Consider the following 14,963-nt stretch of genomic DNA (forward strand, 5'->3'; position numbering starts at 1 on the left):
AGTTTGTCTGCAGCAGTCACCGACTGGATTTCAGTGTACCTCTCCTTCCTTCTCTACAGAAAGAATTTGAGTGGTGGATTCAGCAGTTTGCTCTCAACCAAGGCCTGCCCTTTCGGCCTCCAGTCCCTTCTCAATAACTGTTCACTGATGCCTCAGACATGGGGTGGGGGGGTTATTTTGGTCACTACAAAGTTCAGAGTAAGTCAGACCATATCAACATCAAAGAGGTAAGAGCTCCATTTCTGGTCCTTCAAGCTTTTCATCCAATGTTCTCTCCAGGCCCCCTTGAAGGTGTACACAGACAACACTATAGTGATGTGGTATGTCAACAAGCAGGGATGCGCAAAATCTTACCTCTTCTGCAGGATGGCTGGACTGATCTGTATTTATAGCAGAAACTTTACTACTTCCACATCAACTACTGTTAAATAAAAGTGTTCTTAAATATATTACCACCAAGTCTGATGGATCGCTCGAACTGTGAATTCAACATATCCTGGATTGGATTTTTTACTTGATTTACTAAGTTTAATAGATTTATTCGAGTAGACAGCTTTGCATTTTATTACTTTCTAAGTTTAAGTTTAGTAACAGTTAATATCAGTACCAGGTTCATATCGTTTCAAATCTGGGAAGTATTTTTGTCTAGTTATTCCACTGAGAACTCCTGGTGGAAAGTTTCTTACAGTGTTTTTTCTAATCAGCTTTTTGCTTTGTTTTATCCCAAGACACTGGGTTTGGCTGTTTCTAAGCAAACCATCTCCTCCTGGATATGTAAGGCCATTTCCTTTTGTTATACTTTTCATGAAAAATCTGTCTGCTTTTGTTACAGCTCATTCCACTAGAGCTGTTGCCTCTTATAGTGACTTATTCAAAGAGTTGGACACCAATTCCATTCTTGAAGCTGCTACTTGCTCTTCAGTGCATACTTCTACTAAGCATTATAAACTGGACATGGTCTTTATAGCCAGAGAAGGTTTTGCTACATCCATTTTAAATGGGTTTTGTGGAGGGCTCTTCTCAGCCTTCCACCTCCCTTCCTGTTTCTTGAGTTTTTTCTACTCTCCATTCTGTTTAGAGTACTACAACAGAGATACAGAAGAACATAGTACAGTTGTGTAAAATCTTACCATAACAGTAGATGTTCTTCTCTTCACTGTTGCAGTATTTGCTCCCTCCCTCCAACCTTGTTTGTTCTGGTTTTTATTTTAGATTCTCTTCTAGCGGAGGGTTTCCCCTTTGTCTTCTGCATTTTTCCTTCTACATATGTATGGACTCCTTTGTCCTATGGAGACTGCTCTCTTCTGGGGCAAGTCAGTTCTGAGTAGTTGCTTTATGTTCTGTGTGGGGAGCATAGGTGTGACATATGGCACATACAATATCATTAGGCCTTGGTATACTGTCCAAGCATTGGGCTGCCCTGGGCCAGAGATCCCTTCTGTTTAAAATACTGCAACAGTGAAGAGAAGGACATCTATTGTTATGGCAAGATTTTACACAACTGTGCTTTTTCCACTATCACCAAGCATTCAAGGCTTTTTTATCAAAAAAAGAAATATCTGAAAATAATAATAAAAATATTTAATAACATTCAAACAATAAAAACCAAAACAAGTGATAAAATATGTATTTACAACACCTTTTATAAAATAATCAGATAATGTACTTTGTATTTAAATAAACTAAAATTAGAATGATAAGACTTGTAACTAAGATCAACTCCAAGATGGCTGCTGAATTCCATATTATGTTTACGTGTACATATTGCATATAGTTTTTCTTTAAGCCCATTTATACTCTTAGGATCATAGAATATACAAGACAAGTTGGAAAAGAGGCCATGCAAGTCTTGCCAATACCCAGCCTCAGGCTCCACCACCTTTTGCATGCAGAGACAGAGAGATGCCCGAGAGTCCCAATGTAAATTTAAGGACATCCATCCAATTCTCCAACCTACATTTAAATGATGTCAGAGAATCACATTGTGCAACATGGCAGGGGAGTCTTACTTTACATATCATCTAATTACTATGTCACTACTTAAACTGTGTATGTAACAATTAGTCGCTTGTCCTTTTCACATCATTTCCATTGTTCTAATGTCTTTCGGCTTTTCCCGGTTGGGATCGCCACTGCGTAACTCCGGTCAGCAAATGACTGGCACTGGATTTTTACAGTGCTGAGGTGCCAGCCCGATACCCAACCTTCAAAGAAAGCACGCCCTATCTTCATGTCTTTTTTTAAACGTCACTCGACCGCGGGGAGGACATGCAAACTCCACACAGAAGGGGCTCCAGCAGAGAATCGAACCAGAGAACCTTTTGCTGTGAGGTGACAACGCTAACCGCTGTACCACCGTGGCATTATTTACATTGTTCAAATTACCTTATTTACCATTTATATGTATCTACATGTTATTGCTTTGCTAGTCTGAGCCTGGATTGTGGATCAAAAGGGTCTTTGTTAATTAGGTGGGCAGACTGGTTCAAACTGTAATAACTTGCACCACACTCATCACATAGTCCCTCAAAACCTACAACACCAAAACACACACACAAACACCTACATTTGCAGAGGGTCTCAATAAAAATCTGCTCAAGCAACAGAGACCTCCAAAGCAGAACACACACACATACAAACACCTACATTCGCAGAGGGTCTCAATAAAAATCTGCTCAAGCAACAGAGACCTCCAAAGCAGAAACGCAAGCAACCTCCACCCCCCCAACACAACCCAAATGACACACAGCTCACAAACTCAGTGTGCCACTCAACCACAGCCCATAAGGCATAACAACGTACCCAACACTCTAGTCATAGGTGACTCTATAATGTTCCACTCACCAGGCTAAACAAGGAGAAAGCTGCCTGTCGGGTGCCAGGATCCGCCACATAACACATGCACTCCGGTCACTCCACAACAACTAGAAAATATGACTGTCCTTGTCCATGTTGGTGTGAATAACCTGAGAAGTACCTCTCTGGACTACATGAAGAGAGACATGGAGGAGCTCTCAATCTTGTAGCCCAGGCAGGTATGACCCTAGCCCTGAGTAGCATCCTGCCATCACTCAGAATGATACCACAGTACAAGGACAAAATGATTGACTTCAACAATTGGCTAAGCTTCTCGTGTCATTCTAAGGGGATCCAGTATCTCTCTGCCTGGGATGACATGATCGACAGACCACGATGCTTTGCCAGAGGTGGTATGCATCTGTTGTCCTTGAGATTCCGAATACTGGCCAAGGCTCTTGCCGCCCCTAGAGTGCCTTTTTAGGAAAGGTTCAAATGACAAATTCACCACCTTAACAGGTACAAGCAAGCAAAATCTGAGGGTAATGCTAAACAATGCTAGAAGTCTAAACCTCACAATGCATTCACTCGAGGCACTCCTTAAAATGAAGAACATCGACATCTGTGCAGTGACAGAGACCTGGTTCAAGGCTCCAGAGAGTATCCCTGCATTACCAGGCTATAATTCATACCACACCTTTCGGCCACCTAACCTGGACCGAAAAACTAAAGGCGGAGGTGTGTCCATATTCATTAAGGATAACAACACCTCTAGGCTAGTTGCTCAGCATAATGCATCCGAGATTATCCAAGTGCAACTAACTCTGGGGCAAGATCGCAATCCAAATTTTAACTTACTACAGGTCCCCACCATGCCCCAGGATTCTCACTCATTTCTTGATACACTGGAAAATATTAGGGTACAACCCAACACCCTAATAATGGGAAATTTCAACTACCCCACCATTAACTGGGAAAACTACTCATGTACCAACTCTTTTGCTCAACGTTTTCTGGAATTCATAAATTCCAATGCCTTGGATCAACTTATCCACACCCCCACCAGGGGCAGCAATATCCTAGACCTGGCCATTATCAACATGGGAGACCAGTGTTCCACACCAGAGGTCAATTCTTCATTGGTCAGATCCGACCACAAGCTAATCACCCTAGACATCCACATACTGTCCCCCCCCCATGAGGAAAACCACTATAAAAAATTTCTCCAAAGCCAACTTCACGCTTCTTAAGACAGAAGTGGCAAATTTCACGACACCCATTCAGACGGACAACAGAGGTACGACTGCTGAATCCTACACAAATGCACTTTATAAGCACTTACACAAGTGCATGGATCATGCTATCCCTAACAGAACCAAGATGCTATCCTCCAAAAAAAGGAAGCCAATCTGGTGGTCCCCTGCCATAAACAAACTCTATAACAGAAGAAACTGTTGCAAAAAAAGAGTAAAATCCCATAACTGGAGGAACTCCCTGGTTAGCCTCAGTAAGAAGTCGAGATCCCTCATAAAATCCTCCAAAGCTAGTTACGAAAACAAATCGCCACTGATTCTAAGACAACCACAAAGCATCCTATAGCTACGTCAAGAATCTCAATGGCAACACTCAGATCTGCTCTGAGTTACAGCACAATGGCACTAAATATACAGAACCAACTGAAATTGCCAACATCCTGGCAGACAGGTTTGATTGGTTCAGTGCTAACTTAACCCTCCTCTCACCCCCTAAAGGGCCCATCTCTATACCAGAAGAATGCAAAGTTCCTGTAATCACGGCTGCACAGGTAAAAACCACACTCTCCAAAGCCAAGAACACAGCATCCATGGGACCTGACAACATCCCAGGCTGCATTCTACACAAACTGCAGAATGAACTGTCACCCCACCTACACACCATGTTCAATCATAGCCTCACCTCAGGCTTTGTGCCCACTGAATGGCGCACAGCGACAGTTATCCCATTCCACAAAGGGGGAGCCACCACGGACCCCGGGAACTACCGCCCCATTAGCCTGACGAGCCTAGTCTGCAAGGCCATGGAACGTATCATCATGGATCTTATACACAAAGACAATGGTAATCTCCAAACTCTGGACCCAACCCAGTTCGGGTTTGTAAAAGGCAGATCATATCTCCTAAACCTGATAGACTTCTTTGAAGCAGTCACCAAAGCCGTAGACAAGGGTAAGGTGGTTCACACAGCCTATCTAGATCTCGCCAAGGCTTTTGACGCCACACCCCACTCTGGAATTATAGATAAACTCACTAAACTAGATATAAATCCCTATATCACAAGATGGGTTGCCAACTGGTTCACTGACAAAACCCACACTGTGAAAGTAACAGACTCCAAATCCGACTTCAGAGCAGTGACAAGTGGAGTACCACAGGATTCAGTCCTGGGTTCTCTCCTGTTTGGTATCTACTTTTCTGAAGTACAGGCTAACACAGAAGGTCTTTGGCTGACGAAGTTCGCAGATGACTGCAAACTAGGAGCCATAATTGAAACTCCTAATGATGTGGACATCCTACAAACGGGCCTCACGGAGACAGATGCCTGGTGTCAGAGCCATGGCCTCAAACTCAATGCCAAAAAGTGCATTGTCATCCCCTTTGGTAAAAACTCTGTATCACATAGGTGGTAGTCTACTTAACACCGAAAGTGTGATAACAGATCCTGGGACACAGGTGGATCATAGTCTCTCCTTTGATAATCACATCGCCACAGTAGTCAGGAAATCCTTCTACATGGCACACCTCATCACAAAAGGTTTCTCATCCAGGAAAAAAAGGTCATTGTTCCCTTCTACTCATCACTCATTAGACCCAATTAAAAAAAAAAAAAAAAAAAAAAAAAAAAAAAAAAAAAGAGTACAACACCCCTTTTGCTATGTACCTCACAAGACATCTACAACAAATGGAAAGGCCGCAGAAATACCTCACAAAGAGGATTACCGGCCTCAAACAGATGCCCTATGCAGACCGTCTCAAAAAACTCCAGCTTTACTCCGTCGCATATCGCCTACTCATACAAAGCTATGTCAAATCCCGAGCTGTTTGACATGCTCCACCTAAAGAAATCCCAATCCCTCCGAGCCACATGCTCTAGGGACATAAACCCTGACACTACAATAAATAGAACATTATGGAGGGATAGATTCCTGTCCCAGAGACTTCCCATACTCTGAACAAACTACCTATCTATATCAAACAAAGCTCCTCATTAGCACTCTTCAAAAAAAATCTTGATGATTGGCTGGATAATAGGAAATTCGCCACGGGGATCACCTCTGTGGCTCTGCTCAACAGGGGCAAAGGAAAATAATTTTCTTGGGTGGTGAAAGCCAGGGTACCTTTTTGGCTAGGCTTATATAAACCCTAGGGCCAATGGCCTAGTACCTACCTATGAACCTATAAATAAATAAGCAGGTGTGAAGTTGCAAAAGCTTAACTCTAGAACAAAGATCATGCGACACAAAATTGTCAACTTGTTTTCTAGAACCTGAACCAGAGTTACTCTTTTTATCATGATTATAACATAATGAGGTACAATTTGGATAATCATTTTCCATGTTTTCTTGCATTTAAGAGATTTTAAGCATCAGTGTCACCACATACCAAATATGCCTTTCAACCTCTTAGCACAAGAATTCCGGACAAAACCAAGAATATAGGATAGATTTTAAAACACTGCTTTTATAAACTTAGAAAGTTGCTAAACAGAACAGGCATACTTCCCAGCTGTTCAGATTTTCATAGAATGCCAAACTTCTACCCTGTTTTAAGTCCGTGCCTCATAAGATGTGACATTTTCTGGCAAATCACTGAACAATGAAGACAATTTATAAAGACAGACATCGGAGTTTCAGACATCATATCGTTCAGAAAATCCATGTAAATATAAACCTATAATTCTCTCAACTTGCTAGGTTTATGAAAAAGTAATATTTAAAAGCTATTTGGACCTTTATCCCTTATTATTTTTGGCTTTCTCCAGGACTCTTGCTCAAAGTGGATGAGCGGTATGATAAAAATAATTATAATTGCATACATTTTCTGAAGGATATGAAGTCTGAACTTCAGCTGTCTCTATTTAGTGACTTCCTCAATGATTTCACAGAAAACAATAAATATATATATACCAAAAATATAAAATAAATCTAAAACTGATGAGATATACAGGTACTTGTACTATGAAGCCTGTCTTGTCAGTCACGTGCATTAATAATTCTCACTGTAAATGTTAGTAAAGTTTTTTTTTTTTACCTCTCGAGGGTGAGTGCCGGACACCGTTTAGACAATTCAACAACGTAAACAGATAATAGTACTATCAAACACCAGACTCAAGGAAAAGAGCACGGTCCCTTAACATCAAGTGCACCGTATATATTCTTCCCTACCGAAACAAATGCACAACCGCATTCTTTAACACAAGGTAAGTGTAAAGAAAATTATATGCTTTTTTTTCGTTTACTGTATGCATGCTTAATTTTAGTGTTGTAATATCATTAATTTCTTAAATGTTAAACATATTTTATTAGTGTTTTCAAGTATAATTAGACCTAAGTGAGCAACTCAGCTAATTTGAAGACGCGCTCCTAAATGTTCCAATCAAGTTTTTTCCTATGTGACGTTTGCTGGTGTGGGCAGAAACATACTAAAGTACTAGGTTACATGTCGGGTGAGCTACATTACTACTATTGATCCTCTCTTTGTAGGATGTCGTCACACCCTCCCCCAAAGCCCTGGGAACGGCGGATGTCTAGTAATATCCCCAGTTTTCAGTAAGTATGAATATGAAAGATCTACATTATTTAATAAACATCTAGATCGTATAACTCTTGACTAGGCCTTTTTACGTAGATATTACTGAAATAACAAAGTGCATGACCTATTGGTTTGCAGTCCTGTTTTGTTCATAACGGCTGTGAAAGTTATTGTTGTTTGGCTGTGAACAGTTTTGAACTTCGTAGGCAATGCAGTTAGCACCATTACACTGTTTTAATTATTTGTAGTTCCTGTTGATTTGCTGTAAAAGGACTGCAGCAAGTTCATGCTGTACATCCTGGGCTGCTGTCACTTGTTTTCGCTGTGCCTCTTGGTAGACAGACATAATACTAAACAGGTTTATCTATTAACCAATGCTGTATCTTCTGCTGATCTTTATGTCACGTTGTATAATTTTTGTGAAATTTGTAAAATACACCTGTTTGTATAACCTGTTATGTCATATAATTTGTAGTTTTGTATTATTGCTGAAGCTTTAGTTTTCTAGAATTATGTAACTGATGCAGATAAATAATTTAGCAGCATTTAAATGGAAGGCTGGACAGCATGCTGCTCAGCTGCATGGCAATCCTTTGGAACTTGCACAGTAAATCATAAAAGGTTTTACAGTCTGGTTAGTGTGTTGTGTATTTTTATAGCCATACTGATTTGATGAGAAAAGAGGACACATATGAGTTCAGAAGCTCTTAATCCCCATCAAACACAAGCACTGAACCTATTTGCTCAAAGAGGGGGCATGATCATACAGTGCTGGTGTCATTTTTCACCCTGTCCTGCAGTCAGTCTATTTATGTATCGTTTGACACTCTGAACCAGTTATCTGTGTTTAATACTGCATTATTAGGAGTACCAGCTGGCATTGTGTGAATGTGTGTATATGTATGTATGTATATATATATATATATATATATATATATATATATATATATATACACACACACACACACACTCTGTGCATGATGAGGTGCAGTGTAGAGTGCCAGCTGAATCAGCAGTGGTTCAACCAGACGTAAGTCTTAGCAGATGTGGGCTGTCAGGTTGGGTGCCAGTTGGACCAGTGGAATGGTGAGCTCTGTGGAATGTTGGCCAGCGCTGGCACAGAATGACTGCTAGGTGGACTACCAGTACCAGTTGGAATGCCAGTGGGTGGCAGCACACAGTGTATGCTGGATGGACTGCCAGCTGCACAGAACAATTAACAGATGGAGTGCCAGCCAGCATTGGCATGGATCTTCTTTACTCATACAGTGTCCTTAGGAGTTGGGTGGGTAGTCTAATGGTTAAGGTGTTTGCCTTGCAAAAACAAGGTGCAGGGTTCAAGTCTCACAAGGGATAATTGGCTAGGCTTAAAATGGCTTGCAAGGGCAGTTAGTTAGCTTAGTACTAATCTATGAACCTATGAGGGTACTTGTGCGAATGGATTTAATTTGAAAGATTTTCAGTGATGGTAATTAGATGGCATTCCATCATGTAATGTAGACTGCCTATGATTAGATCAGGAAAACACATAGTGCTCTCCGAAATATGTACAGGCCTCAAATTTTAAGAAATTAGACTTGTTTTAGTAAGACGCTATCTGGTTCGATTCTCAGCTAGAGTGTCTTCTGCGTGGAGACATGCGTGAATGGGCGTACCTTCGTTGAAGGTTGTGCGTCAGGGATGGTAACTCGGCACGTAAAAATCAACTACCAATCATTAGCGGACCGCAGTTCCGCTGTGGCGACCCCTAACCGGGAAAAGCCGAAAGACACAGCAAAGACTTGTTTTACCTTAAAAAAAAAAAAAAAAAAAAATCACCCATCAGAAATGACTGTGGTAGTTATGCAAACATTTAAACAAAATAGTTGTATTTTGGCCCACATTTATGTGGAATCTTAATTTCTGTTGTATCAAATCTTTCTTGTCAGTAGAGAAGTAACATATCCATCTCTGTTCTCTTGAGTTGCCCTCAGCTTTCAGCTGTAATTAGCTAAAGTTGCTTATTGGCATTAGTTCGTTTTAAATTCTGTAACTTTCACTGCAGTCTCAATTTATTTCCAGTAAAATGTAGCTATCACAAGTGCCTGCAATTGGCAGTCTGATTTCTCTGTGTAATAGCTCATCTCTTGTAATTTCTGTTTTATATATTTATTTGTTTTTGTTGATCAGGAAAGTGCTTTTTCAGTGGAGGCCCAAAAAAAGAAAAGCTCCACAGATCCAGTATCTTAATATTGCACATGTTGTTGTGTCTTTCGGCTTTTCCCGGTTAGGGGTCGCCACAGCGGAACTCCGGTCTGCTAATGATTGGCAGTAGATTTTTATGTGCCGAGTTGCCAGCTCTGACGCACAACCTTCAACGAAGGTACGCCCATTCACGCATGTCTCTACACAGAAGACGCTCTAGCTGAGAATCGAACGGGACAACGTCTTACTGTGAAGCGACAACGCTACCGCAGCACCACCACCGCAGTACAGAAATGTTGCACATATTTTTTACAAAAATTGTAGCTTAGAAACAGACATGATTAGCATATTGTTAAAACAGATTATGCATTTAAATGGTTGTAAAGCTAACATCAAATATCCTTATATAAAATTGTAGTATAGATTTTTAGAACTATTCACATATTAATTCACTTTGTGTGGCTGAATTGCAGTAACACATACAGATGTGGTAATTGATACACATGGATATTGTTTATACACACAGTAAGAACTGAAAAGTAATCTTTTCTTTGGAATTAAAAGTATTTATCAAAAGAAAAATAGTTAAGTAATAGTTATAATTGCAGTATACTGGAAGAGTAATCTCACTGAGGGTAGTTGATCAGATTAAAAAAGTGGACAAGGGAGTGCGAAAAAAGAAGAAAGAGCTGGATGGTGAAGTTTAGGTATTTGGATGGTTCTAAAAGAAGTAGCCATGTAGTTGTGATAATTCATAATTGTCTAGGTTAGTTTTGTCCGGTTGTGGAGCATGTACTAAGCCAGGTAATAAGTGCTGTTTAAGATGGATTTTGAAATTTTTTAACTTTCCTATCACTTTAAGTTTGAAAGGAATACAATTCCACAATTTTGAGACATACTTTGAGTATAAAATGTTGCATGCCTTGTTGCTGGATTTAGGTGACCGTGACATGTTGATAGTTGAAATCTGTGTTTTGAAAGGCATGTTAATAGTTGAACTTTGTGTTCTGAAGGGCTGTCTGCTTTGAATTCAAGACATATTGCATGAGTTATTTCCGATCTCAAATTCCCAACCCATGGTTTGTGTAGTTGTAGAAGTTTTTATATTACGTGGGTGTGTGCGTATACATATACGTGTATGTATGTGAAATGAGACCACAATAAATAATTTCCAAACTTTTCCTACCTTTTAATGTGGTCTATAACGTGTACAATTCAATTGAAAAACAAATCTGTTAGGGGAAAAAAATGTACAATAAGCTGGTTGCATAAGTGTGCACACCCTTAAACGAATAGTTTGTTGAAGCATCTTTTGATTTAATTACAGCATTCAGTCTTGGGTGCACACCTGCCATCAATTAAAGAGACTCTGATTAACCCCAAATAAAGTTCAGCTGTCCTAGTAGGATTTTCCTAACATGTACTCTGTTGCCTGCTGCAGCAAAAGCCATGGTTCACAGAGAGCTTACAAAGCATCATGGGGATGTCCTTCGTGGTTCACTGTTGCAATCATCACTGTAGGGTTCTTCCTGCCAGCAGCAGCCCCCGATCGGCCAGAATCCCAAAGTCTGGATCGGGCGCCAGCTGAGGTTGCATTTATCCTGACGTCAATGCGCCGGAAGGTATAAAGACCTCAGCTGACACCATTTCCCCAGTCTTTCTTGCCACGCGGTGCCCTTTTCAGTTCACTGATGCTGGTCGGCCTGTTCCTGTTTGTTTTTGGATCTAATCCCAGGATTTTTGTTTTTACAGATACGTACCTCGTTGGGGAGGTATTTTTCTTGCTCCAGTCAGATGTCAGAAAAAGTTAATAATTGTATTTCTTGTGGGAAGCAAATACCTCATAGGGATTTTCAGTCTTACTGTATTCCCTGCCTGGGTCCCGACCACGACGTTGCTAATTGTGTGTTTTGTGCTAGATTTAATCAGCGCACTATTAGGCGTAGATATAACTTTGCCTTTTACTATTTTGGAAAAAGGTTTAATTATAACATGTCTTCAGATTCTTTTCCGGCTTCTGGGGTGTGTACGAGGAGCATGGATGCAGACAGGCCTCTGAGGTCCACAGCAAAGGATGCTACTCAGTTATTGCCAGTTGCTGGTTCGGTCGTCAGTGAGGTGCCTTTGTAGCCCCTGTCATCTGCCTCTTTTGAACCAATTGCCTGTACCAACTCTGGTGTGGAGCTGATGGGGTCTTCAGAATTGCCAGGGACTGGACCTTCGGATACTGCTCCCTCAGTTAGGTCCGGAGCCGGTAGGCAGGTACCGGCTTCTGAGGGAGTTCTCAGGCCTTCACAGCTTCCTGTAAATGTGGATTCGGGTTTACATGCTAAGTCAAAGTCTAAGCTCCAGCTAAAGTGAAGTGGCTAGCACAGGCACCTTTTGATCAGGGTCCTAGGCCTCAGAGGCAGATACTTAGGATGGCTGAAGATCTCTTAACTATGATCAGGGGTTCTCATCACCCTCCTGACAAGAAGCCTAGATTAGTCAGATTATGATTCTTCAGACCAAATTTCTGTTTCTTCTGCTTCTTCCCTTGAGCAGGATTATTCTTTTCCCCTTTATGTGGATTCTGATGCTGAAGATTCCTTTCCTTCCGCCTCTCCTCCTGAGGATTATTCTTTTGGTGAAACTTTGCATGATATGAGGGTGCATTTTCACTGGGAAAGGCAGGACTTCTCTGAATCCAAGAAAAGGCTTAGGGATTTTCTTCTTCTCCCACATCATGAGCCTCTGGCTATTCCCCCTGTATTGGACATTGTTGATTATGTTTTTTTCAGAAGCTTCTCTCTCTCCTGATTCTTTTCCCCCTACTCCGGCCAAACTGGATAGGTATTATAGGGTTCCAGATTCTCATAAATTTCTTTTTAAAAATCTTTTGCCTGATCTGGAAACAATTTCTCAAGGTCCTAAGGGTGTTAAAGCGGCCTCTTCTAAAAATCCTATTCCCTTTGGAGAGCTGGGGTAAAAAGGTTTATACTTCTGCTACATTGTCTATTAGAGCTTTGAACTGTCAATTTCATATGCTGAAGTATCAGCAGTACCTTTTGTCTGTATTTCAACAAAAGATGTCAGCTGTGTCTATTGGTGTGGATAATCAAGAGTTACAGGATTTATTGCATGCTATTGAACAAGTGGGTAAACATACCCTGCATTGTGGTTTTGATTCTTTAGAAGTTTCTTGTAGGGTTGCAACAACTGGCGCTGTTATTAGAAGACATGCTTGGTTAAGGGATCAAAGCTTGCCGGATCAGATTAAAGCCAAACTTTTGGATGCCCTTTTGCAGCACGATGTTCTGTTTGGGTCCAAAGCTGAAGAGGTATTGAAGAAAATGGAAGACAAAGCCAAATCTATGCAGACGGTTAAGGATTTTCTACAGGTGCAACCTCCTAGATTTAGCAGACACTGGCCAACTAAACCTTGGTCCTTTCCGGGCTCGGACAGGTCTCAGAGAGGCAGATTCAGGTGTTCCAGAGGTAGGGGACAAGTCACAGTCCCATTTTAGGAATAGGCAGTGGAGTTCCAGAGGTAGGGGACAAGTCACAGTCCCATTTTAGGAATAGGCAGTGGAGTGCTCAGTCTCCCAAGGGAGGTGAAGATAAGTCTCAACCCTACCGAAAACAGTCTTTATGACTCTCCCTTTCTGGTTCCAGGGGCTCCTCTCATGGAAGCTCCTTTGGGGGGAAGGATTTCTCTTTTTTTATCAAAATTGGAACCTCGTAACCCGGGACAAATGCGTTCTGGACATAGTCTCAAGAGGTTACAGATTTCATTTCCACACTTTGCCAAAACCGAACGGTTGGCCAGACCTGCCAAATCATCAGTGGGCAGAGGCACAACGGCAGGTTCAGTCCCTCCTGGCTATGAGGGCCATAGAATTGGTGCCAAATTTAGAAATAGGGCAAGGTTTTTATTCCAGACTTTTCCTAGTTCCCAGGAAGGAAAATTTGTAGAGATCAATCCTTGACCTCTCTGTACTAAACACCTTCCTGGATATACCAAAATTCAAGATGCTTACTCTGCAGCAGCTGCCTATGTTGGGCAAGAACGCTTGGATGGTGACTTTGGACTTAAAAGAAGCTTACCTGCATATTCCTATAAGGCAAGAGTGCAGAAGGTATCTGCGTTTCAAAGCGGGCTCGAAACATTATCAGTTCTCTGTGCTGCCCTTTGGCTTATCTACTGCACCCAGGGTCTTTACGAAGTGCCTGGCACCGGTAATGGCGTTTTCCAGACAGAAGGGGATTCAAATTTACCCTTATCTGGACGACTGTCTTCTTCAAGCGGACGACAAAGACACTCTATTTCAGCATCTAGCCTATGTGCAGCGTCTTCTTCAGTGCCTTGGTTTCACAGTGAATCTAAAGAAATCAAACCTGGTACCCACACAACAGATTACTTTCCTGGGTGCTCTTCTGAGTACTTCAACCCAGATGGCTTCCTTGACACCAGACAGAAAAGTGCAACTGGCTTCTTTTTTCCGACACCTGGCTTCAATGAAACAGCTGACTGCAAGAAAAATTCTGCAGGCTTTGGGTTATATGGCCTCCTGCATTCTGCTAATACCATATGCAAGGCTGCATATGAGGAAACTGCAGTGGTATCTCAAGAGTGTCTGGTCTCAGCATTACCACAGTTTGGAAACAGTGGTCTCGATTTTGCCTTGTCTCCAGTGAGAGTTTCTTTGGTGGGCCGAAGCCTGTCTACAGGACAAGGGGAAGCCTTTTTGTCCTCCGCCGACCAACCAAGTTCTGACAACGGATGCTTCAGATTATGCATGGGGAGCCCACATGCACGGGAGATGTCTTCAGGGTGTTTGGACGAAGGAGCAAACGCACCTGCACATAAATTTGAAGGAGATGCTAGCTGTACAGAATGCCCTGATAGCCTTCAGGGACTTCTTCTACCAGGACAATTGTTTATACGGACAAACAACACTACAGTGATGTGGTACATCAACAAGCAGGGGGGCTCTCACTCTTACCCCCTGTGCAGATTAGCCGTGAATCTCTGGTACACTGCTCTGACCTGCAGTGTCGACTTACAGGTGCAATTCCTGCCAGGGAAAGACAACACTCTGGCAGACGCATTGAGCAGACGCATTTCAGAACCACACGAATGGATGTTGGATGTTCGGATATTCAGGATGATTATAAAGGCTTGGGGATGTCCGGACATAGATCTCTTTGCATCCC

General features: G+C 41.7%; 2 protein-coding genes across 3 annotated transcripts in view; one reads left to right on the forward strand and one right to left on the reverse strand.

Annotated features, from left to right (window-relative positions):
* The window catches only part of PUS10 (pseudouridine synthase 10), a 1,838,120-nt gene extending 1,830,944 nt beyond the window's left edge, over positions 1-7,176 (reverse strand). For both annotated transcript variants that reach the window (XM_044055027.1, XM_044055017.1), the window contains exon 1: positions 7,083-7,176. The gene's annotated coding sequence lies outside the window, so the exon portion shown is untranslated. The remainder of the gene's footprint in view (positions 1-7,082) is intronic.
* PEX13 (peroxisomal biogenesis factor 13) overlaps positions 7,164-14,963 on the forward strand; it is a 253,059-nt gene continuing 245,259 nt past the window's right edge. Inside the window, exons 1-2 of the mRNA XM_044055037.1 lie at positions 7,164-7,251; positions 7,535-7,600. Of these exons, the coding sequence (XP_043910972.1) occupies positions 7,536-7,600 (65 nt within the window). The 5' untranslated portion in view covers positions 7,164-7,251; position 7,535. The remainder of the gene's footprint in view (positions 7,252-7,534; positions 7,601-14,963) is intronic.

This window comes from Protopterus annectens, chromosome 1.part2 (genome assembly GCF_019279795.1).
Source record: "Protopterus annectens isolate FY-2018-M chromosome 1.part2, PAN1.0, whole genome shotgun sequence".
Classification (NCBI taxonomy): Eukaryota; Metazoa; Chordata; order Ceratodontiformes; family Protopteridae; genus Protopterus; species Protopterus annectens.